The sequence below is a fragment of the Dissoconium aciculare genome, assembly GCF_010015565.1.
Source record: "Dissoconium aciculare CBS 342.82 unplaced genomic scaffold K489scaffold_9, whole genome shotgun sequence".
NCBI lineage: Eukaryota > Fungi > Ascomycota > Dothideomycetes > Mycosphaerellales > Dissoconiaceae > Dissoconium > Dissoconium aciculare.
The window spans coordinates 1,133,264-1,156,480 of NW_022984959.1; the positions used below are offsets into that span (position 1 = coordinate 1,133,264).

General features: G+C 51.3%; 8 protein-coding genes across 8 annotated transcripts; 6 read left to right on the forward strand and 2 right to left on the reverse strand.

Annotated features, from left to right (window-relative positions):
* The first annotated feature begins 816 nt into the window (after nucleotides 1-816).
* On the forward strand, nucleotides 817-2,439 carry K489DRAFT_382356 (non-specific serine/threonine protein kinase). The gene is made up of 5 exons (XM_033605352.1): nucleotides 817-1,183; nucleotides 1,236-1,570; nucleotides 1,624-1,931; nucleotides 1,991-2,153; nucleotides 2,202-2,439. The coding sequence occupies exons 1-5, from the start codon at nucleotides 1,014-1,016 to the stop codon at nucleotides 2,399-2,401; spliced, it is 1,176 nt and encodes a 391-aa protein (XP_033458341.1). The 5' UTR covers nucleotides 817-1,013; the 3' UTR covers nucleotides 2,402-2,439.
* A 1,144-nt stretch (nucleotides 2,440-3,583) lies between these two features.
* On the forward strand, nucleotides 3,584-5,680 carry K489DRAFT_342089 (putative MFS transporter). Its single transcript, XM_033602291.1, has 2 exons — nucleotides 3,584-4,311; nucleotides 4,377-5,680. The coding sequence occupies exons 1-2, from the start codon at nucleotides 3,776-3,778 to the stop codon at nucleotides 5,353-5,355; spliced, it is 1,515 nt and encodes a 504-aa protein (XP_033458342.1). The 5' UTR covers nucleotides 3,584-3,775; the 3' UTR covers nucleotides 5,356-5,680.
* A 664-nt stretch (nucleotides 5,681-6,344) lies between these two features.
* On the forward strand, nucleotides 6,345-8,428 carry K489DRAFT_395669 (cytochrome P450; the record flags this gene model as incomplete). The annotated part of the gene is made up of 6 exons (XM_033606851.1): nucleotides 6,345-6,788; nucleotides 6,889-7,026; nucleotides 7,144-7,195; nucleotides 7,259-7,377; nucleotides 7,448-8,230; nucleotides 8,306-8,428. Exons 1-6 carry the CDS (start codon nucleotides 6,486-6,488, stop codon nucleotides 8,426-8,428), a joined length of 1,518 nt encoding a protein of 505 aa, XP_033458343.1. The 5' UTR covers nucleotides 6,345-6,485.
* Nucleotides 8,429-9,197: 769 nt separating this feature from the next.
* On the forward strand, nucleotides 9,198-10,489 carry K489DRAFT_411680 (ERG20 farnesyl diphosphate synthase; the record flags this gene model as incomplete). Its single annotated transcript, XM_033607832.1, has 3 exons — nucleotides 9,198-9,254; nucleotides 9,303-9,488; nucleotides 9,542-10,489. 3 exons carry the CDS (start codon nucleotides 9,198-9,200, stop codon nucleotides 10,487-10,489), a joined length of 1,191 nt encoding a protein of 396 aa, XP_033458344.1.
* A 1,026-nt stretch (nucleotides 10,490-11,515) lies between these two features.
* K489DRAFT_271540 (uncharacterized protein) lies at nucleotides 11,516-12,874 on the reverse strand. The gene has a single exon (XM_033600126.1). The coding sequence runs from the start codon at nucleotides 12,698-12,700 to the stop codon at nucleotides 11,714-11,716; it is 987 nt and encodes a 328-aa protein (XP_033458345.1). The 5' UTR covers nucleotides 12,701-12,874; the 3' UTR covers nucleotides 11,516-11,713.
* Nucleotides 12,875-13,673: 799 nt separating this feature from the next.
* K489DRAFT_382362 (uncharacterized protein) lies at nucleotides 13,674-16,973 on the reverse strand. Its single transcript, XM_033605353.1, has 4 exons — nucleotides 16,952-16,973; nucleotides 16,226-16,893; nucleotides 15,704-16,171; nucleotides 13,674-15,636 (listed from the first exon to the last, which is right to left on the reverse strand). Exons 2-4 carry the CDS (start codon nucleotides 16,757-16,759, stop codon nucleotides 13,942-13,944), a joined length of 2,697 nt encoding a protein of 898 aa, XP_033458346.1. The 5' UTR covers nucleotides 16,760-16,893; nucleotides 16,952-16,973; the 3' UTR covers nucleotides 13,674-13,941.
* Nucleotides 16,974-19,605: 2,632 nt separating this feature from the next.
* K489DRAFT_411682 (aromatic prenyltransferase) lies at nucleotides 19,606-21,300 on the forward strand (the record flags this gene model as incomplete). The annotated part of the gene is made up of 2 exons (XM_033607833.1): nucleotides 19,606-19,689; nucleotides 19,768-21,300. 2 exons carry the CDS (start codon nucleotides 19,606-19,608, stop codon nucleotides 21,298-21,300), a joined length of 1,617 nt encoding a protein of 538 aa, XP_033458347.1.
* An 858-nt stretch (nucleotides 21,301-22,158) lies between these two features.
* K489DRAFT_322559 (metallo-beta-lactamase superfamily protein) lies at nucleotides 22,159-23,193 on the forward strand (the record flags this gene model as incomplete). The annotated part of the gene is made up of 2 exons (XM_033601636.1): nucleotides 22,159-22,879; nucleotides 22,928-23,193. 2 exons carry the CDS (start codon nucleotides 22,159-22,161, stop codon nucleotides 23,191-23,193), a joined length of 987 nt encoding a protein of 328 aa, XP_033458348.1.
* Between the last annotated feature and the right edge of the window lie 24 nt (nucleotides 23,194-23,217).

Consider the following 23,217-nt stretch of genomic DNA (forward strand, 5'->3'; position numbering starts at 1 on the left):
CCTGACGATCGCAAATTTCTATAAGTAATACGTCAGAATACTCCTAAATCGTGTGGAACAAGATATCACGTAGAGCAGCCTGAAAGGCTAAAACGGCACGAATGACTGAATAGAAGTACAACTGTAAAGCAAGCGCGAGAATGTCGGCGTCGGTGCGTTTTGCGCCGTAAATATCGAAAGTATTATTTTAGGCATGTGCTACATATGTTAGATATTCATTTATCTTGATCTACTTCAAATCCTTCTCGCTAAAACATCCTTATAATTATAGTATATTGTTCCGTAGAGACCTGGTAGTCGTTATTGCGTGTATAATATTCTGCGTCCAAATCGCTTCGATCACAATCCCGACCGGCCGTGAATCATAGAGGTCTCGATTGTTTTCAAAAGTTGAGGACACGACCTATACTCGATCGAGATTCAAGAGTACTAGAGGCAAGCGGATAATAAGCGGATCTGGTGCGTGACTCCCAAGCCTCATCGCGGCTCAGCCGACCATCTGGCGCGTACGAGCGCCTCTGATTCGTTTTCTTACTGCTATACTTATTGCAATCGTCAAACACCGGAAATGTTTCAGGGCTACGCTAAGTCCTGTTATTAATTAGACGCCGTATAGCACGGCTTTTTTAAAAGTCATTGGTAGATAATGGGCTTGATGTGACGATGACTTGATGGATGCTAGATATAGATAGAAGCCGGCGCGTATCCAGTGTCAGCGTCGGATCTCACCTTGTTAGATTAGGACAACTGCGGACAAGGCGCACGGATGATAACGGGCGCACCTCCTCCACAGTTGTCTCGCACAAACACGCCAACACAATACTTATCAATTACTAACATTAGCGATGAGCAAACGTGTCTTCATTCAGCATTACAAGAGCAATCAAACTCCTTTCCCTTGCGTATGAATCCTGGACAATTGTCGACGCCCTTGAGCTATGTTATCTTCGTTCCGTCGGTTCGGCCGATTTGGGAAGTTGCCAACTAGAGCCGTCTTTCAACCCTACGCCAAAATGAGCGGGTCATCTCTAACTGAGCCGTTCGAAGAGGAGCAGCTTTCCTGGTACAAAGCCGATCGGTTTTACCCTGTGCACATAGGAGAGATACTGAACGCGAAATACAAAGTCATTGGTAAACTTGGCTGGGGTGCCTATTTCACAACATGGCTTTGTCGCAACATTCTGTAAGTCTTCGCAGCTCGATCCGTGACGAGGACGTGCTAAGATATCGCGTAGAGACTCAAGCTTTACTGCGGTGAAGGTCGGTACAAGGGATGTGGATCGGCCCAAAAGCTTTGATAGAGAAGTGAAGTTCTACGAGCGTGTCAACTCCTTGGCTACCGATCATGCTGGCTCCGCGTGCATTCGTGGCCTTCACGAGGTCTTTAAGCTCAGCGGACCGACAGGAGACCACCTATGTCTCGTACAGCCTCCAATGCACATGACGATGCGCGAACTGCAGCAACGAAATTCCTCTCGAAGGCTGAATGAGCAACTCCTCAAGTGGACTCTCTTCAATCTGTTGCACGCGCTTTCGTTCCTTCACGACGAAGTGGGAGCTGTCCATACAGGTAGGCTTCAAAATTCCGAGGTGGCACCTATTACGATGCTGAAGCTTGTACAGATATCAGTCCCTCCAACATCATGTTCACTATCAGCGATGAGTCACTCCTCACCGAATTTGAACGTGCCGAAGCAGAAGACCCGTCACCTGTTAAGGTGATTGACAGCGTCCGCTCGATCTACGCCTCTCGAAAATTTGGTCTTCCGAAAGATCTACTGTGGGGTCAACCTGTGCTTTGCGATTTTGGAGAGACGCGTCTTGGGCTACTCCACAAGGGACCTATTCAGTCTGATTTGTACCGCGCACCCGAGGTGTTATTTGATATGGAGTGGACTACAAGCGTTGACATTTGGAGTGTTGCAACACTTGTAGGTCTACGCGTTATCGTCAACCCTGTAGGACAAACATCACTAACGTTTCGCTCTAGGCGTGGGACCTCTTTGAGAATCGGCAATTATTCCATGCTCTAAACGCGAAGAATCAGACATCAGCTACTCGTCACATAGCTGAGACGGTCGCATATCTCGGCTGTCCTCCTCTAGAGTACATACAGAGAAGTCCTATCACCTCTAAGGTCTTTGACGAAAGAGGTAAGTTCAATGGGCGTGACGAATTCTGCACAGTCTCACACGAAGTAGGGTCCTGGAGAGGCGCTGGGAATACCTCCATACCGCCGATAACTCTTGAGCAAGCCGAGATTGTGCTAGAGGGTCGTAGCAAAGAGGAATTCCTCGCTTTCATCCGCTCAATGCTCAAATGGTTACCGGAGGAAAGGCTGACTGCTGCGGACCTTCTGAAACATTCCTGGATGATAGATGCCATTCCGAAGTCAGAATAATTATAGACATATGCAAGCAATATTTTGATAGTCTGCACCATCGCCTGCCCGCACCATCGCCTGCCCGGTCGTATTGATGCCGCGATGCCCTCGCGGTTTCGTCATTGCCATTGAATCGCCCAGAAAATCGACGTGACAGTCAAGCCCTATATCGAGATTTCGCCTCCCGATCCATCGTCGCATTGAAGGAAGCTAATCCTCGAGACGATTGCAATATGAACTTGTCTGGGCAACATGGAACAGGCCTGCAATGTACGGCGGATTTTGGCCAGTCCGCATCACGCTTGCGCTCAAATGACGTAGCTGCCGGAAAGATATAGCAGATGCGTCAAATAACGCACATCAGAAGCTTGTGTGGTGCATATCGATCCTCGGGGTATGTCGACGATCGGCGTGACTTCCCCGAATGCAAGATGACGATCACCAGTCGAGATGTCTTGTCGCTTCGTTGACGTGAGCAGAATCGATCTAGATCTTCAGAATCCAGCTGTCGATCCGGACACTACACAAATACAGGGTGCCATAATCATATTTGATCGCGGCAGCACGTGGGCAGGTCGGCTACTAAAGGAAATTGTGCTCGGAGTCCGAGACTCGAGAAAAAGTATGAGGCAAAGCTAGTCCACGAAGCCGTGCAGCGCTCGTCCGCACACTACGAAAGGACATTTTATTACTGAACAGCATATTTCCATTAGGCAAATTCTGTCATACAACAAGAAGGGACATTTAGCACATATATCAACGATAATCAGGATGGGTGTCGCTCTAATTGAACGGGGCACCTCAGGAGCAGAATGAAAACGATCCGACTTGGACTTCCAAGGGGGACGAGGGCTGTATTAGTCATCGTGGAAATCGAAGATCAGGTTAGTCATCAGATTCCCGTCCGCTCTGGTCGATAGCTGTTTTGCGATATGGTGAGAGTGCTCAATTAAAGGCGATAGTCGAATACTCCTGAGTCTCCCATATAGTGACAATGCTATCATACCCTTTTGTTGTTCTAGGAGAACACGTGGAAAGGTGCAGCTCGAGTTTGTCTCGATCTCGGGTCCTAAGTAAAGCTTAGAACCCGAGATGACCGAGACGCCCGTTTAATGACGTCGGCCGTGTCGCATCTAGCGAATCACCAGCCTCGGGCGCTCACCTCGGGACAGACATCACAACCAAAACCAAACAACACTTAGTGACACTTCCATCTCGGACCCGAAGACTCATCTCCAGTGGTATAGTGCTGTCGTGGTATAAGAATACGACTGCCCAGCATGCAGAGACCAGATCGGACCATCCATCGCCTTGTGCACCCTTAACAACGACATCCACCGAGCGTCCTTGTCTCTCGGTCTCGCTGGTGTAAAGCAGTCTCACACAGCTACCATGTCTGCACGGAGCGACAGCGACGTCAAGTCTGACGCCAAACCCTTCGACAGCGATGTCGAATCAGGTCCCAAGCCAGAGATCAAGACCGAGATCCCAGCATCAAAACCTCAAGACCCCAATCTCGTGACTTGGGATGGTCCCAAGGACCCCGAGAACCCCAAGAACTGGCCTGACGCGAAGAAATGGCGTTACACTGTCACCGTTTCAGTGTTCTGCTTCATCTCGCCCATCTCATCCTCTATGGTCGCGCCAGCTCTACAACAGCTCGGCCGCGATCTTGGTACCACCAGCGATCTCGAAGTCGAGCTCGCACTGTCCATATTCTTGCTCGCATACGCTATCGGTCCCATCTTCTTCGGTCCTATGTCCGAACTTCACGGCCGTGTCCGCATCCTGCAATTGAGCAACCTGTGGTACCTCGCATGGAACTTGGGATGCGGCTTCGCCCAGAACAAGGCGGAATTCTTCGTCTTCCGCTTCCTTGCGGGTCTCGGAGGAAGTGCTCCGTTGGCGATTGGTGGTGGTGCCCTTAGGTGAGTGATACTTTGAATCCCTGACCTCGATTTATGAGAGTTGCATGCTAATCAATTCTTAATAGCGACGTCTGGATGCCTCACAACAAGGGCAAGGCCATGGCTATCTACACTCTGTCACCTATCCTCGGCCCAGTCATTGGTCCTATCGCAGGTGGCTTCATTGCTGAACGCTCCACCTGGCGTTGGGTCTTCTGGTCAACTTCTGCCTTTGCCTTGTTCATTCAGTGCATCGGTCTCTGGGGCTTGACCGAATCGCACGCTCCTACCCTTCTCCGTCGCAAGCGCGAACGCCTTGTCAAGGAGACCGGTAACACTGCTCTTCACACCGGTGAGGGACCGCCAATGAGCCTTCCCAAGCGCCTGGCTGATGCCTTTACTCGCCCCTTGAAGATGTTCGCTACTCAACCGATCGTCATGCTCATCTCCGTCTACATCGCGTACATCTTCGGCTTGAACTACCTCCTCTTCGTGATTTTCCCCGGCGTATACACCGGTGTCTATGGCGAGCCCATCGGTATTGCTGGTCTACACTACGCCGCCCTCGGAATCGGTCTCATCATCGGTCTGTTCGTCCAGTTCTTCTTCATCGACAAAGTCTACATGCGTCTGAAGAAGCGCAACAACAACGTCGGCCGTCCCGAATTCCGCATTCCCACCATGGTCATCGGTTCTGTCCTCGTCACTGCTGGTCTCTTTTGGTATGGCTGGAGTGTACAATCGCGCAACCACTGGGTCGTCCCCGACCTCGGCATCATCGTCTTCAGCGCTGGAACCATGATCTGCCTCAACGGTATGCAAACGTATATCATTGAGACCTACATGAAGTACGCTGCCTCTGCCATGGCAGCCTCAGCGATCCTTCGATCTCTGTGTGGTTTCTCGTTCCCGCTCTTCGCGCCTTACCTTTACAATGCGCTCGGCTACGGATGGGGTACCAGCGTATTGGCGTTCATCAGCATCGCTATCGGATGGACAGCTCCTTTCATCTTCTGGTTCTATGGACCTAAGCTTCGTGCCGTTTCGAAGTTCGCCTCCGGTTAAGCCCAGAGTCTGATAATGTCGCGAGATGAACCTCTGACGGCCTGAGTTGCCAAATTTTGCCTTTCCACGCTGCTTTCTTTCAACGACTAGAAGATTGTTCAGATGTATTTCTGTTGATATATTCCGGCAAGATACTAATTACGATTTTTATTGACGATGGATAGAGCGTTTGGACTCGCGAGGCAAATGATGGAATAGATTTGGGGATTTTGTTTGCTGTGAACTTTTGATGTGTCGATGATACTCCTCTCAAGCGTCGCATTATGAGCACCTTGGTTATCTCTAGATACAGAAATTGAAGACTTTCATGATGAATGAATCGAGCTCTCCAAAGATCAAATGAAAACAACAATTTTCTCACCGACGTTCGATAGCTTACTCGCGCAGCTTTTTCTCGGCGCGATGGGGGCCTTCGTAATTAATGGGAAAAGTGAAGTTCACTCCGAGCATCACATCGCGCAGGGTTTCCACCACATTTGATGACGGCGACACAAATGATGTTTTTTTAGGAATGCACATCTTGTGTATCAATCAAATCGGACGGGCACCTCGGTGACTCATCATATACTGACCTTTTCTGATGACTGATATGCCACTCGTGTGCCTCCAGGCTCCTACATCAAAAGTTGTCGTTGGATGAGATCGCGTTATTGTCAACCTGTCAGAGTGCCCTATCGTGTACGTAGTCCGTGAATTCATGTAGACCTCGTGGGTCCCACGTGGGGCTAGCGAGTGCGTCGTATCTCAGCCGCGACCGTCGTCATTTGCGTTCCCAAAAGCCGACCGAGCACTCTCACTCGGACACTACTCCCGAAGATCTATTGCTTGTCGTATTACCTAGCATTTCTTTTTGATTCCGTCACTTTATCTATTCTTGAATTCATTGACTATAAATATCAAGGTCATGGTAAAAGCCGTCGATGGAGAACTGTTTCTGTAATTGAGGAATGGTTCCCGGAGCCTATTATGACATATGGAATTGTAAGATCCGACAGGAGACTTATGCAGCGATCTGAGCAATGAATACTTGTATTTACAATGCCGCGAGACCGAGACCCACGGGCGCGCGTGTGTGAATGTACTCTTCTCCTCTTTCTTCCTAATCTTCGTGGTGCTCCCAACTCACTAAAATGGAAATCCTCGGCCAAAGCAGTGTTGCTCTGATCAGCTACGGCTTGATCGGCTACATCGTTTTCCACCTCCTGCGTAATTACCTCGAGCCAGGCCTTGTCGGAATCCCAGGTCCTTTCCTCGCCAAATTCACCGAGCTATGGAAGCTCTATCAAATTTGGAACTGGACCTTCAAATCGTCTCTTCCTGGACTCCATGAGAAATATGATTCGACTCTCATCCGAGTAGGACCAAAGCAATTGAGCTGCTCGGATCCGAAAGCGGTGGAGCTGATCTATGGATTTCATACGGATTTTCGGAAGGTGAGTTGGAATTTACGCAATCTGTACAGATCTGATCATTCCTGCGCGGGAAGGATTTGCATCTGGAAGGGCTCGTGCTGATCAAGGTCGTTTCGTGTAGTCCGATATGGTCAAGGCTATGGCACCGGTGTACCAGGGCAAGAAGCAGCCAACCATGTTCGCTGCTGCGGACAACAAAACTCACGCCGCCATCCGACGGCCTGTCGCGGGGGCGTACAGCATGACGAAGATGCTGCAGGTGAGAGCAACTCCCTCTGTGCTGCTAAGGGGGACACCGGTACTGATCGTGCGATGGAAACAGTTCGAGCCATTTGTCAACGAGAACACGAGAATCTTCTATCAAAGACTTCAAGAGCTCTTCATCAATCCTGGCAAAGCCTGCGATATGCACAATTGGTTGCAATACTGTAAGCTATGGCCTTGCATTAAAAGCGATTCGTGATGATAGGCTGATCAGACTTCAATTTCAGACGCCTTCGATATCATTCTCGAGATGACTATGAGCCGTAGCTTGGGCTTCATGAAAGCGGGAGGGGATGTCGACGGTGTGTTGGCGCAGCTACAAAAGGATCTGGACTACCGCGGTATCGTAAGTCGATTTTAGTTTTCGTTCGTGCCCATCTCGGGAGCTCTTGTTCCATTGCTTAATTCAATTACAGGCCCTAGCAATGCCAATAATCGATCGCATCTGTCGCCTGAACCCTATCAGCAAGTACTTCAAGCCAAAGCTGTCCGCCGTGTTCGCTCTACGCTGCAAGAAAATCCTGGCAGATCGTATCGCTGAGGAGAAATCCGGCAAATACGAAGTCCAGCGACAGACGCGCCCTCACGACTTTACCTATGCATTCCTCGAGGCTCAGCGGAAAGATCCAAGCATCTCAGACGGTCAGCTCATCGGTTATGTACAAGCCAACCTGGTCGCCGGCAGCGATACTACTGCTGTGGTCATGCGCACAGCGCTGTACTACACGATGAAGCAGCCATGGATCCACAAGCGCATTCTGGCAGAACTGGACGCGCAGAAAGAACTCACATATCCTGTTCCCTACAAGACCGCCCGCTTCGAGCTACCATTTTGTGCCGCCGTCGTCCGGGAGTCCCTACGCAAACACTTCGCCTTCATCGGCATGATGGAGCGACAGGTGCCCGACGGTGGCGCAGAAATGCCCGATGGACGCCGTCTACCGGGTGGAACTGTCATCGGAATGCACGGAGATCTCATTGGATTGAACAAGGACATTTTCGGACAGGACGCCCACGAGTTCAACCCGCTCCGTTGGCTTCCTGGAGTTGAGGAGTCGACTTTTGACTTTGAGAGGCGACTCAAGGCGATGAATTCCCATGACCTAGCCTTCGGCCATGGACCCAGAGGTTGTATCGGCAAACATGTTGCCGAAATGGAGATTTACAAGTTTGTGCCGACGTTTTTCGGACTGATCGAGGTGAGTTTCCGAACCGCACCTGCTCTGGAGCGCCTCGTAAGGAATCGACTTTGCTGACTTTCCCATTTCCTGCAGCCGGAATTTACACGACCTGGTCAGATATGGAGACTGCGGGAGTTATTCGTGTTCAAACAATTGGATATGGATATGCAATTGAGATGGAGAGAAGGAAAGTCGTTAGCTAGTTTGAAATTGTAGATGGGAGGAAGTTATGAGCCTCAGGCGTCTGGTCTCTGGGACGCGCTATGACCCGTGCTAACCCCAATTACAACCCTATTGCGAAATATGTCCAAGTTGTCGATTCTTCTCGTTTGAACACGAGCAAACAGCAAGCAACGATTACTTCACAGTGGACCTCGCGATCTCGTTTTTACAGACTAAAAATCATTGCGTTACAAAATCCTGTGCTCAAGATTGCGTTTTAAAGGTCCTCAGGTGTTCATCGCGCTGGACAGGACGGGCAACAGAGAGTTGTGTCGAGAGAGATGTGCACCAACGTGAATCTATCAAGCGTTTTACAACTAGGAGCTCGGCACTTCCCCATCAAGTAGGCAGGCTTGGATTTGGCATTAGAACACACACGTAATGCATTCAATGTGTGATTCGTAACAACAGCAGGACTCTAGAAGCTCAAAGGGACGATTTTGCAATCATTGTATCCGACGGTCACCTTCAAAGGCCAAGATCTCTTGCTTCACTGTAACGACAGAGCCCACCTCCCGGCAGATCTCCACGAGCAAGCCGGACACTTCGACCTCTTTGCCGAGCAAGCTCAAAGTCCGAGCTGCTGCCCAGAACTCGGAATGATGTCTGCGACTCGGCCTTTGTCTCGCGTGTGCAGGACTGACCAATCTGCGGCGGCACTCGAGACTGCATGCGCCTGAGCTGTCGGTGTCTGTTCCGAATGATATTATGTTGAGCGCTGCCTCATCGACTCTGCGTCCAGTCAATCGAGACGAACATCATCATGGCGCAAAAGCGAAAAGCCTCCATCAGTGAGCGTGTGCAAGAGGTCTTCAAGAAAGTGAGTGAGCAGACAGTACTTGCTCTGGAGCCAAGCTTATCTTGTCAGGTGCAGAGAAGGCGATCGCCTCGTACCAAGCTAAGCGAGTCCTCGATTGCGGACGAGCACTCACCCAGCCCGGCGCTTTCCAACATCGAGCGTTTCAAAGCAGTGTTCCCGCAAATACTCGACGATGTCCAGTCAGCGTGCGAAAAGTACTCGCTAGACATTGAGGTCTGGCAGAGTCTTGAAAAAGTAAGAAGATACATAGCAGGTTTATATACACTTAGCTCATTCATGTCTTCTAGTCCCTCAATCACAATGCGACCGGCGGCAAATATAATCGCGGCGTGTCCGTTCTCGACACTGCCCAGATGTTACTGAGTCGCGGTCTGAACGACGATGAGTTTTCCGATCTTGCCTTGCTTGGCTGGATGATTGAATTGTTCCAAGCCTTTATGCTTGTGCACGACGACATTATGGATGGCTCATTGACTCGACGTGGTCGTCCCTGCTGGTACAAATTGCCTGAAGTAGGGTTGACGTCGGTCAACGATGGTGTCCTGCTCGAGAGCATCATCTTTCTACTCCTGAAAAAGCACTTCCGGACCCATGCCAACTATGTCGGCCTCATCGAGTTGTTTCAGGAGACAGCATTCTGGACAGAATTAGGACAAGCATCTGATATGTTGGTCGCGCCTGAAACTGCTCGTTGGGGCGAGGACGGTCAACGACTCGACCTCGCCAGGTATAACTCGAAGCGCTACTCTACCATTGTCAAGTTCAAAACATCATACTACAGCTTCTATACGCCTATCGTGCTGGCTTTACTGTACACGGGAAAAGCATCGGCAGGAAACCTGTCGAAGACGGAAGATATCACGCTAGCGTTAGGCGAGTACTTCCAGATACAAGACGACTACCTCGATTGCTTTGGCGATCCGGTGGTACTGGGCAAAATCGGCATGGACATTCAGGACAACAAGTGCTCATGGCTAGTATGCCAGGCACTCATGCGGTGCAGCGTTGCGCAACGAAAGGTGCTGGACTTGAATTACGGTATTCACAATTCTGACGCTGAGGCTGCTGTCAAGAAGCTCTATGCCGATTTGCAGCTAGCTCAAGTATACCATGAGTATGAAGATGTTGCTGTTGCTCGGATTCAGAAGTCTATCACAGCACTCGATGAGAGGGACGGGTTGAGAAAAACGGTATTTGACGAGTTTTTGCGCAAGATCCATCGAAGAGATAAGTAATTGTATAAAGCAATCCAAAGTTTTGACGCTTCGCTTCATCAGGGACAAGCCAGGCCAATGCCTAAACCTTGTCAGCAGTTGCAAGATCTCGTTAGCCAAGATCGATCACCATAGTCGATCGAGTCGCTGGGACCAGGAGGCGAGCAGTGTCTCACCGGACACCGTCGTCTTCATGACCTCCTGGTGTTATAAGGTGGACCAGGACTACGTTCGTGATCGCAGAGATCGAGTATCGAATTAGTCATCGGAGTGCTCCGTCTGATCTGATAGATGCCTATATCATAAAAACATTTCATTCCGGGAAGTCCATGCATCTCACGCATGTTCAATGGTTCTTGCATGATTTCATATCCCGTGAAATGTCATATTCACATGCATTTCCGGTCAATGCCAATAACATGCTCTTGATACGTCGCTTAAATGATGCATAACAATCTTGCTTCAGGTGGTTGGTTTACGTGCGTGAAACTTCGAGATAGATGAAGTTTGATTTTCCATTAATATCTCAATGCATCCTCCAAATTTCCTATGGTATTGCCATCAACATTGCCATCAATCTCCCATCAATCTCCCATCAATTCCACCCCAATTCCCATCAATTGGCCGCACAGCACAAGCCTGTTGCAGCATTAGGCCTCCTCACACGGACCTCCTTGAAAGACGTTCATTACTCGCGCGCACATCCACGTGGTCAAGGGACGGCATTTCCTTATTACTACTCGATCGCCCGCCAATGCATCTTGCTGTAACCACACTTTATTTTTCGCCTAAGATGTCCTTTTCGGGCGCACTCTCCGATCATGATCTCCAACACACTCGCCACCGATAGAGTTGCTCAGACGATGCTTGGCAATCAATGTTTTACGTGCTTGGCAATCGATCTGGTTAAGCGGCGTGCCGAAAACCTGCAAGATGCGGCTGTGATGGTCCCGGCATGATCTGCAAAACCGCAGCTGAGACACGTGCAAGCAACCGATCTGCACACGTGGGAAATGCTGACCCCGGCGATCAATGACTCGGTGTATCCACAAATTCGGCGAATATGTGTAAGCGCTAGACTGTGAATTGTCCGTCAGCTGCATTCGTGCGAAAGCGAGCTGAGGCTAGAGGCTGCAGCTGCGTTGCATCAACACCAGCTGAAAGTGGAAAGTGTTCAATTGAATTGCCAAGCCTCGTCTATCGGGTGGCGATCTCTCAAGGACAAGCTGAAAACCATCAACCTCCTCAATCCTGCTGCTGCTGTTGCTGCTGCGATCTACCTAGAATTGCCGCACCAGCGTCAGCACTGCCACTTCGAGCTCCTTCGACGACTTGATCGGGGTTGTTTTTCATTCCATTGAACCATTTCGAAAAAGCTCGTACGGCTGTTCGCATGGCTTTATTTTCCCGTTCCAGCCCATGCAACCTAGAGATCAGACCGTCTTGCTGCTGATACTGTTGTGCTTCCAAATATTGGATGTACTCTATTGTCTTGGCAAATATCGTGGCCTTGTTTCGCTTCGCCGTCCAGGTAAGTCCAACCGCAGTCGATGCGCGAGAAGCTGACACAGATGTGCGTGTTATTGATTGCGCGGTTTCATCGTCCGCGTCATCATGCTCCTGTCCTTCGTCTCTGTCGCGCAGTGTTGGCACGATGCGGCGAAGTTCAGCGATGTGTTGGTCCAGCTTGCATCGATAGCGCTTTTCGATGCTTCGTGGGGTTTGCTTCGTAACCTTTGCTGGTCTGCCTCGACCTCGGACTGCGGGTCGAAGCGTTCCCAATATGGTCGCGGTCGTCGACGACGACGACGACGAAGATGGGGAGTCATTGGGAATAGCAATGACGGTCTTTGGCCGCTGTATCGGTGTAGCGCCTGATCCTGGCAGAGACGCTGAAGAATCTGACGTTAACACTGGCAAGCGAGGTGGCGACAGTTGACCAACGTCCACCTCCACCTCTGGTGTCGCGCCATGGAAATCGCTGTAGCCCAACGGCTCATCGGTGGCTGGCGGAGGCCACGCTACGATCCCATCTCCTCTCAGCAAGGATTGTCTCTGAGATATACCCTCTTCGTCGCTTCCATGAGCATCGTGATCAAATGGTGCAGCTGTAGGTGATGCCTCATCGGTTGCTATCCATGACCATTTATGTGGGAACGGATAAATTGCTTGCTGTTTTGGCACGGACTGTGGCAGCGGCAATCGCGGTGTCGTGCCCGAAAACGTACTCATGATGGCCTCCCAATATCAGGCGTCCTCTTGTTCCGCGAACACGGCATGGTCAACACCTCCCCATGCAAAGAATGCAAGCTACGGACATGCACACATGTTGGCCACATGGCCAGTCATAACGACTCGTTCTCATTGTTTGGAACAAATCATGGACGTCACTATCCACTACAATGCTTCATCGCTTACTTGTTCTTTCCGTCCGAGCAAGAGAAATACATGAATGGTCTCTTCCGAAATCTCATGGATTCGGAGTCCGGCTGCATTTTGATGATCTCTCGGGTTTAGGAATTTAAGCTTTTTTTTCTCGCTTGGGTAAATCGTCTCCCAGGAACCTCTCGTCTCGCCCGACTTGGCATTCTGCATGCCGATCAGATAACCTCTGTAGTCCATGTACTGAAGTACTGTGTGTTGCAATGTCCATAATATCCCTTACCAATTGTTTCATCCATCGTGCCCTTGTTCTGCGCATCCTTCCACGTGAAATCACCCAAATTTGGTACTTTCAAAATACCTAGGTATCCGGGTAGTTTCATCCTGCTTTCTCCTCACCAGATTCCAGGAACGAACTCCGCCTTTCCCCCACGTGCTCGGCTGTATCAGCAAGCCACTCAACCATCTTTCATCTTGTATTGCGTATCCTGCATCACACCCTCATCTGGTGACCCATACCAATCGCATGGGTGAAGGATTCTCGAGTGTGGTACCAAGCGCTCAACATGTGGATCTCTGTATCCGCGTATTATTACCCGTTTTGATCCATTTCCTGCCCTTACATGTACACTTACCGACCGTGCCTCTGCGCTGGTACTCTCCATCTGACATGCGATTGCAGATCTTCCGGTCGGTTGTCGAAGTCGAGTCCTTAAAGATGATAGCGTCAAATTATGTTGCTCAAAGGGTGTGATGAGCTGCAGGCGCCAATGAATCACCACAAATGAATGAGAGTGGAAAAAGCCGATCAAGATTATCTTGAGCTTTGGACACGAATGAGGAAAGGCTCGTGTACTGTCTGTAATGGCCAAGAAGGGTAATCATCAATTCTCATGCACCAAGGCAGATGCTGACAAGCAGAAATTCAACCTCGTCCCCTCTCGCTCGTACATGCTTTGCATAAACCAACCAGCCATCAGAAAGCCACATGGATATCTGCGCCCATGTGGAAAACAGTTCCATCTAAAATACGAACCAGAGTATAGAAGAGCTCAGAAAAGAATCAAGAGAATCGTAGCAAATAAAAGATCTCATAAACAGACATCTCCCATGATTAAATCGAAATCCATGCTTGCTGCTGCACCGTGATTTCCGTGGAAGGAATCACCAAAGCAGTCCTCCAGGAATGACGGCAAAGCCAAGTTGGTGGCTGCAGTTTTGTTGTCATGGATGGTGTCGTATTCGAAGGTTTCGTGCGAGAAAGTGCGCGCGAAACTTTCCATTTCGGCATCGTCGAAGTAGAAAGCTGACGGGCTTGAAGATGATGTGGAGTCGGGGACGTGCGGATTGGCCAAGCCGGTTGACGTTGAGGCGGGTACGATAGTGGCGGGAATCGTGGAATCATCAAAGAAGTATGCGGTGGTGGGAGGATTGTAAAATGTTGAGGAGGATGACGATGAGAACATGGATAGGTCGTCGACCAATGAAGGGAGATTGGTAGCCGTCGTGCTGGTGGAGGGGCGGTCGAAGAAGCTGGAAGTACGAGTTGATGAAGTTGTGGGAGGAGGTGCAGGTGGAAGGATTGCCGCTACTGTGGCAGTCGTGGTGGACGTCGATATTGGAGGCGAGGATGATAAGTGGGTTTTTCCAAAACCCATATCGGCAATAGGTGCGGTTGGAATTGGTGTGGTCATGTGACCGGCTGCTGTAGATGTTGAGGAAGTTGGGCGTGCTTGTGTTGGAGTGTCGACCATACCAACATTGGAAGTTGCTGCGGACAACCCGATGCTTGCTGTGGTAGAGGTGGCGGTAATCGTCCCACTAGCATCCCACAATCTTTGCTTGACGCGTTGCCAGGCTTCTCGAAGTGTACGGCGTTCGTCACCAGCGGCGGCCGTGCAGTCCGCGACACTAGTCTCGTCATGAACAAACATCGCCTCGATCAACGGGAGCGCAGATCTGAACAATGAAGCGTCCACAGTGCCGCACTGGGCGAACATGTCCACCACTGTGCCAAGAGCCTGCCATGGGATGGTGACATACCAGCGAAATGAATTGCCGCGAGGGTGAACTAGGATCGCTTGTGTCTTTGAAAGTGCTTGAAGAGCCATGCGGAGTAGTTCAGTATTGCGAGCATTGATACCGCTACTGCTGCCTTGGCTCACTGCTAAGGATTGGTTTTGATGCTGTTGCTCGGCGTGGATGAGCTGCAAAGCGAGGAAACGAGTCGTACTGACGATGCTCTGAGTCGCGTGCCACACGAACCATGCGAAAGAGGACGACCGTGGATCGCAGAAATTGAGCAGTGCGAGGGCTTTGCGCTCAAAATGCTGGCCTTGAAGTAATCGGCTGTTGCAGTCGGCAGCACTACGCTGCCTTGTGGTGTCGCCATGTCGTGGCAGGGTCGAAACGGCGAGACGTCGGCCAACTAATTGAGCATTGTAGGTGACGATAGCGAAGGTAGCGTCTGTAAGACGATTCTGATCTTCAGGTTCCATCTTTGATAGGGGACCGAAATCACGATCGTCAACATGTCGGACTTGGTCGACATAGAATGCGGCCTGCACATCACTGATGAGTGAGCCTCGTGAAGTACTCTTGGCTGTTTGGAAGTCAATCAGACAGAGAGTCAACCAAAGTCGAGCTTGCATCTGGATCTCGAAGGGTGTCTTGCTTGGTGAGACGGCTGGGGAGCCATACTCGAGGCATATATTCATCGCTATACGGACAGCTAGTGCGAGCATGGTCCAGACGGCCTTGCCCTTCCCCTCAGACCTTTGTGCTACCTATAAATCTGGTCAGCTCCATTCGGCTGCCTATGCGATACCAATGATGTGATTTATAAACACTCACCAGATACAGGACAAAAGCCTGGAGGACAGTAATGTCTTCTGTCTCCAGTAGGCTGGACCATTCCAATGCTTGCTCGGTCATCTTTCGGTACTTGGCTACCATTGAATTGCGGTCAACGGAGAATGTAGCAAGAGACTGTTCCGCCGTCATGCTCACTGCTGCAGTATAGCAGACAGCTGATCTAAGAGCAGTGAGGGAAGGATGGTCGGACGGGTATGATAGATAACCTTCTCCTTTGACAAGCCAATCCATCAATGAAGGACGATGAAGAATCTTGATGATGGGATCGACCTGTTGCAAATAGATATGACATAACTGGCTGACATCGGCTCCTTGGCTCTCACGAATATCTGTCGAAGGTTTAAAAGAAGTAGCGAGGGAGTTGTTGAGACCAAGACATCTCAACATATCGGTGTGGAGTCTATTACTTTGTCGTGACGATGAGTTGGCGTCGCTCTGTTCGTTGACCTGAGAAAGATGTCAGACTCGATCACACGTTAATATGAAAGTCGTGATGGTTACCTCGCCGACTAAATCGGACCAGAAGCAACCACCAAGCTCCCGGTCGCTGTCATCAGTATTTGAAGTAGATGAGTATCGATTGTGAGATATTGAGGCATTGAGGGCATTGCGAGGCAAATGCATCTCAGCGCCACTGGCACGCGATGAGTGCCATGAGGCTGTTGGCTGTGGTAATGAGTAGCCATTGACCATCGTATCCGACGCTGATCGGGCTTGATTCAAGCGGTCATCTTCGCCAATGGAGCTGGCTCCGCTGCTCTCAGCTGGCTCACTGGTGACGGACGGCTTTTTCTTCGTTCGGCTGTTGGACGCCAGTGTTGGTGATGAGCGAGTTCGTGCTGGGTGGGCGTGTCGACCTCTTGGGAGACGGTGTCTGTAAATTGGCACGCATGTTACGCCCGCTGACTCGCAATTGCTGCAGGGATCTAGCTTGTCGCATTTGACCTTGCGGTCACGACAGAGCTCGCAGCTGAGCTGTGGCGGCCGGGCGGCTGCCTCCTGCACCGATGACGGCTGCTGCTGTCTCGACACCATGTCGGCTGTATTGCTTCTTTCAACCTCAAGATGACTAATCGGCAGAGCAATCTGGCGATGACTAAAGGTCGGGACACACAGTGTTGAACAGACGTCGAATGGCAATGTTGATAAGATCAAAAAATCAGATGGATCTACGAAGGCGTCAGGGTGGCATGTACCAAGCCTTTATCCAAGCTTTGGGGCACACACCTCCAAGAGATACTCGTCAGCCTAAAACCATTGAACCGTAGCCTCGATTTAATTACAGCATGTTTCTTGTGGTACGGGACTTCGATCGCGATGGCATGCATATGGAGGTGGGCAAGATCACAGCCGCAGAGGGTACGGATGCGAAACCTGATGACTTTGATCAACATCTTGGCAGCCGCTCTCGGCTGAAGTTCGTGGGTTCTGTGCCTTAGACGACTGGGTCTATGGAGTGGGCAGTCATGAGGCGCCATGAACCTTAACAGCATGGCGTGCGCGCGAAGGAAGACCCAATCTCGAGCTTGGTGCGAAGCGCAGTGGTAAGCGAGAAAATGCATGATGTGCGAGCGGTGTCCACAATTGGACTCGACGAGAGACTCAAATGTTGCTGGCCCCGTTCGAGCTGAAATGGTTGCAGCTAGCGGTGCTACTTCCCACGTTCTGCCATGCCTCGAGCATGCATCCGGGCCGACCAGTACGGCTGCGTTTCTCGGAAGCTGTGGGATGGTTGGATTGTCCAAATGTGCTGTAGAAGCTGTGCGAAAGCGTCGCCCGGGTGCATGCCATGCCGGATGAGCTTGTGTTTAGTGGGTCCACTTTGTCCAACGCTGCGCCGCTTCAAAGTTCCATGTCAGTACTCGAAGTCTGCGTACCATCAAAGGCGATGCGGGCTGCATAAGCGCAAAAGCTGCTCGCCGGTCGTGCATGGAAGGATTGACGCGAGTGACAGCATGGTCGTATCACTAGTCGCGCGCGAAGGATCGAACGAGGGCATAATCTACGCTTTTGTCGAGGGGTCCAAAAGGTACGAATGATGTGATTGTGCAGCAGATACCGCGGCCTGCACTTCTACCCGTCGTTGTGAAGCCGACTTGGCGTTGATCATGATGACCTTGCGGGTGTCAAAGGACATGTAAGCTATGCGATGGACGTTCAATGGCGGTCTTCAAAAGGCTCGATGACGCTGAAGCTGGGGTCCTTCACATCGGGAACAGCGATAGACTTTTTGGGGCGTTCGCTACGATCGATGGTGATCGGAATGGACGACCGACTCCGCCGCTGAGAAAGGAGCGGTCATAGTCGGGAGAGGAGGGAAAGTCGGGAGAAGTGAGCATCTGATACGGAGATTGTTGCCTCAGGCTCAAGAGGCACGACAAGGTGAAGTGCAGGTATTCACTTCCAAGCACTACGCGTAACACAATCTGCCACGTGCTTGACCGTGTATGCGTATTCAATACGCGTACCTAGGTAGTCGATCGCATGTGAATTTTCGTATTTCGGAGATCAACGTTGGTCGTTGGTACGGGTGCAGCCCGAGGCACTAGGTTTGGCGGGTTAGAGGCATTCGTCCGAGTGATAAGGTGAGACGGGACGCGCGGTCAGCCGCAAATCGCATCTCGAGATCGTTGGGGCTGGATGCCACGTGCAATACCACGCGCCATGCAGATCGACCCTGTCCTTCTCATCGTATCGCCATCGTCAAGACCCGCATCCCAGCAACAGTCTATGAATGTTTAAATACACCTTATCATGGCGCGAATCGAGATTCGTCGGTGATCTCAGAGACTGTCTGTCACGCTGCCTCGAAAGGTGTCGTTTCAAATCCGGAGGGATAGCACTTGTCATTTGGTCCTGTCCGATCCCAGCGAGTCACTACCTCGACTGGGCTGCGGCGTGAAGCTGGCTGGGACAATTTGTGCGCACGACCGCGCTGAAGAAATGCTCATCATCCTGTATCATCCTGGTAACGATTGCACCACTAGTGAAAACCAGGGCCATTGCATCGCGGTGAGGGCACCGGGACGAGGCAGGCGCAGACTCCGCGAGTTATGCTTCCGTCTGTAGAGGGTGATCTTAGTAAAAAAGTCCATCTCACCAGGATGTACGCCACAACCATGCTTGCTTCCACATGTTCGACCGACTCTTTCATCGTCATCGCAAGGATGATGAAGTATATCCTATCAGAAGAGAAGTATCTTCTGCCGCTCTGGCCGCGCGACGAACATGACATTTCCATCTGCGTCGATCGTGTGGTGCGATTGTGGCTGAGGGGAGCTTCCCGCACCTGAGACCAGCACTAACGAAATAGAACAACCTTGAATCCCATGGTGTGCGAGCACGTATCACATACCGATCGGACCATTTCGTCACTCATAATGAGACGTCTTGGTTACTCATAATGACACACACTGATGCTCTGATATGCCCTACTCACCTTCCGAATCAAGACCAATCAGCAGAACGATTCCAAACCCGAGCATGCTACGCCAGACCTACTGATGGGCCTCCCAGGCGCCGAGGCACTTGATGGCAGTTGACACTCACAAGACAGAGACCGATCGGGTCGTGCGGACTTTGGCTCCGGCACATGGCCGTGTTTCCGAAATGGGCTTTTGTGTACATCCCGCACGTGGAGACAAAACCCGAGATGCTTTTTCAGAATTCGAAGACTGTCCGAATGCCGCTGTGGTGTTCAGAAGCAATGTCCGAAGCTGAAGTTGTCGATTTCTGTCGTGTGACGATCATGTCCAGACGCTTGCTGCCTCATACAGGTATAACATCGACGTCGTTAAAATGAGGCATAATCTCGGCTCCATAACCTTACTCGTCGAGTTTGTGCCCGTCTCCACGCGTCTCCACATCAATAGACGATCAAAATGGCCACCGAAATCTTGACGGCGAGCTCGTCGCCTCTCTTCAAGCACGACGAAGTGCTCGATCACAAGGCCGAAGTCGAGCTTGTAAGTGAAACCCTATCATCCGCATGCTAAATGGCTCAACACCAGCAAAAACATTTTGACGCTAACAACGACCTACAGACCCCTTCGGTCGCCAAGCAGGATGCAAGCATTGGCGTCTCTGAGCCCAGATTCAACCTGACCCCATTGACTGAGGTTGTCAAGATTCCGGGTTACCAGGAGCCTGTGACCGCTCAGTTCGACTTGAACTATGATTCTCAGCTCGAGATCTGGAAATCTCTATCTACTTTCCTGCCCAACGACAATGAGGACCATCAGTTCTGGTGGAAGGTCACTGGTCGCCATGTCGCTCGGATGCTGCATGAGGCTAAGTACCCGGTCAAGCGTCAGGTCGAATTGCTCATGTTTCAACGTTATCATGTCGTGCCTCGCCTAGGTCCGCGTCCAACCTCCTCTAAGCCATGGTTCAAGAGCCGCATTGCCCCTGGCATCGCTGATGGAGGTCCCATCAACTACAGTTGGCGATGGAACGTCGGTAACAAGAAGCCATACATCCGTCACTACATGGAGCCCATCGGCGAGTTGACGGGAACCCCAGCGGACCCGCTGAACGAAGTCGCTACTCGATCGATGCTGCACGAGATGAGCCAGGTCTTTCCCTCATGTGATCCAACCACATTCTACACATTCGCCAATCATCTGCGACCAAACCTTGCCAATCAAGAAGTTCGTCGTAATTTCACAGGCTCCAACATGCTGATCGGCCTTGAGATGCACCCAGACTCGAGTGTTGTCGATATTATGGCCGCACTGGTGACCAAGGACCCCTCACAAGTATCTCGTCTCTTCACTGAGATCTTCCCGGCGGCCATGAGGGATGCGTATGGTCCGACTGCTTCTCAATCCTGCCTCGAGATGACACGGGACTTCCTGCAAAACGACCCTGACGGCCAAAAGCTCATCGCCACGGGTGTGGTCGCCGTCGACTGCTGCGATGCCAAAACCTCCCGCTTCAAAGCATATCTCGTCACCCGCGATCTATCTTTCCGCCACATCGCCCGCGTCATGACACTTGGCGGACTTAAGGCCATCTCTCCAGGCTCTCTCGCGTCACTCCGCGAGTTATGGTACGCAATCAACGACTTGCCCACCTCTCACCCTGATGATGCCCCGCCTCCACCATTGTCAGCGTCGCTGGCAGCAGCCGACCCTCACGGCGCCAATACCGGCCTCAAGGGCACTCCCCGCGGCCTGACATTCTACTTCGACATCCACCCCAAGTACAAACTCCCACACATCAAGATGCAATTGGATGTTACCAAGCACAGCCCGTCCGACCACCTTGCTGCCAATGCCGTCTGTGGCTACCTGCAGCGTCGCGGCCGTGGCGACACCGCACAAGCATACCTCAACATGCTACGCGGCATGGTGTCGGCGACGGAGCTGCAACAGTTCCGCGACCCCAGCCAGACGGGTCAGGCAGTGCAGGCGTACTTTGCGCTAGCGTTCAAGGATGGCGAGATTGATATCACTAGCTATGTCCTCCCGCAAGTTTACGGGCGTTACTTTCATCATTGGGCGGAGATTGGAGGCCAAAGTAAGCCGTCGAAAGGGTCACCCAATGGACAGAGGAGGAGCAGATTCAGTGATTAGAAGATGTTAGAGGGTATCGGGAGCTGGATTTTGCGGGCTTGTGTAGTTCTTGGTGTTAGGTAATCTTTTCTTTGAGTTTTAGGGAATTTCTAGTCTGGTATCATGCGAGCGATATTAACGTACAATTACTCCGTGTGGCGGTAGTGAACTCGACGTCTAGCGTAGGACTCGCTCTCTTAAGGCGAACCCATGCATTGCCCATCACCGACTCAATGGACCTGGGAAAGTGTTCATCCCACGTCCCGTAATTGGCAAGCGAACAATAACCACGAATCGCTACAATCATCGACCGATTGCCACCCTCGATCCGAGTAAAGTGCGAAAGTAATCACATCATATTTCGGCTTCTGACGACCGAAGCTGACCCGAAGATTATTTCTGGTGCGATGTTAATTCAACCTCCAAGCCCCCAACGTCAATCGAGGGTCTCCAGACTGCCGATCGACACGCCTTGGGGAATTTTTGGAAAGCTTGGGGAAGCTTCAGTCGATCGGAGACCAGGTTCGCACGTGTATTGCACGCGAAGGCCATGGGAAGGCCATGCATAGTTGTGCGAGGATCAGCGCATTTTCTGCGTATAACTGGATAGCTGAGGAGAGGGATCGGCGCTCAACGCTGCGGGCTCGCTTCGGTTCGCCTTGAGTTGGGTGTGATGTGATGGCCGTTAGCTTCCGATGGTTGTTTTGCTGTACGGCCGTGAATACAAACGGAGAGATTCTCGCTCGACTGTGAGGTGAGAGCTTTTGTCTCGTTCATCTCACAAACATTGTAATCGATTCCATTCACAACTTTCTTTTTGAACACTCAGCATTTCGTTATTCCTTTCGCCAGTACACTTCCACTTTAAGAACGCAAACCATGGCAGTCCGGATTCCCGTCAACTATGGCGCCTGGGATGAATACCTCACTGGTCAAGCCGCGATGCTTCCAGAGCTCCCCGACGTCGAACAGATCACACCACGAGTCGCAAGGATCCTCGGCGCGAACCCAGGCCAGATGCAATTGCAAGGAACCAATACATATCTCGTCGGCTCTGGTCCTGAGAAAATCCTGATCGATACAGGCGAGGGCAGCGCCGAATGGATTGCCCGCATCATATCATTCCTCTTGGCTAACGATCTGCACATCTCGCGGGTCCTCCTGACCCACTGGCATGGCGATCACACTGGCGGCGTGCCGTCACTGCTCGAGTTCGACCCAAGCCTCGTAGACAGCATCCACAAACATCAGCCGGACTCGCATCAACAGCCTATTCATCCAGGCCAGACATTCTCTGTGCCTGGTGCCACGCTTCGTGCTGTCCACACTCCGGGCCACGCAGTCGATCACATGGCGTTCATGCTCGAGGAAGAGAACGCACTCTTCACCGGGGACAACGTCCTCGGTCATGGCTTCTCTGTCGTGCAAGACCTCGGCACATACATGGATACTCTCCGAGTGATGACAGACCTTGGCTGCGCCGTTGGCTACCCTGGCCATGGTGCTATCATCACAGATCTGCCAACCAAGATGCGAGAGTACACCCGCCACAAGCAGTTCCGTGTGACGCAAGTCCACGCGCTCCTTGTACGGACCAAGAGTGAGGTCGAGGAACAAAAGGCCCGATTGGCTTCCTCGCCGACCTCAGCGCCAATGATGCGGTCCACATCTTCATGCCCTCGCGGCGGGCTCACTCTAGCAGAGATCGCAGCATCGTTATACGGTGCCGACGTACCAAGTGAGATTGTCCAGAATGCTCTGGCGCCAAGCTTAATCCAAGTCCTCTGGAAGTTGGCCGAAGACCGCAAGGTTGGCTTCGAGCCGGGAGATGTCGCTAAGAGGAGATGGTTCGCTGCGCAACCTGCTGTGCGATCGCATATGGGCATGCGAAGAGCGATGACCACTGCAGTGTGATCCCTGCCTTGTTTCTTTCCCTTG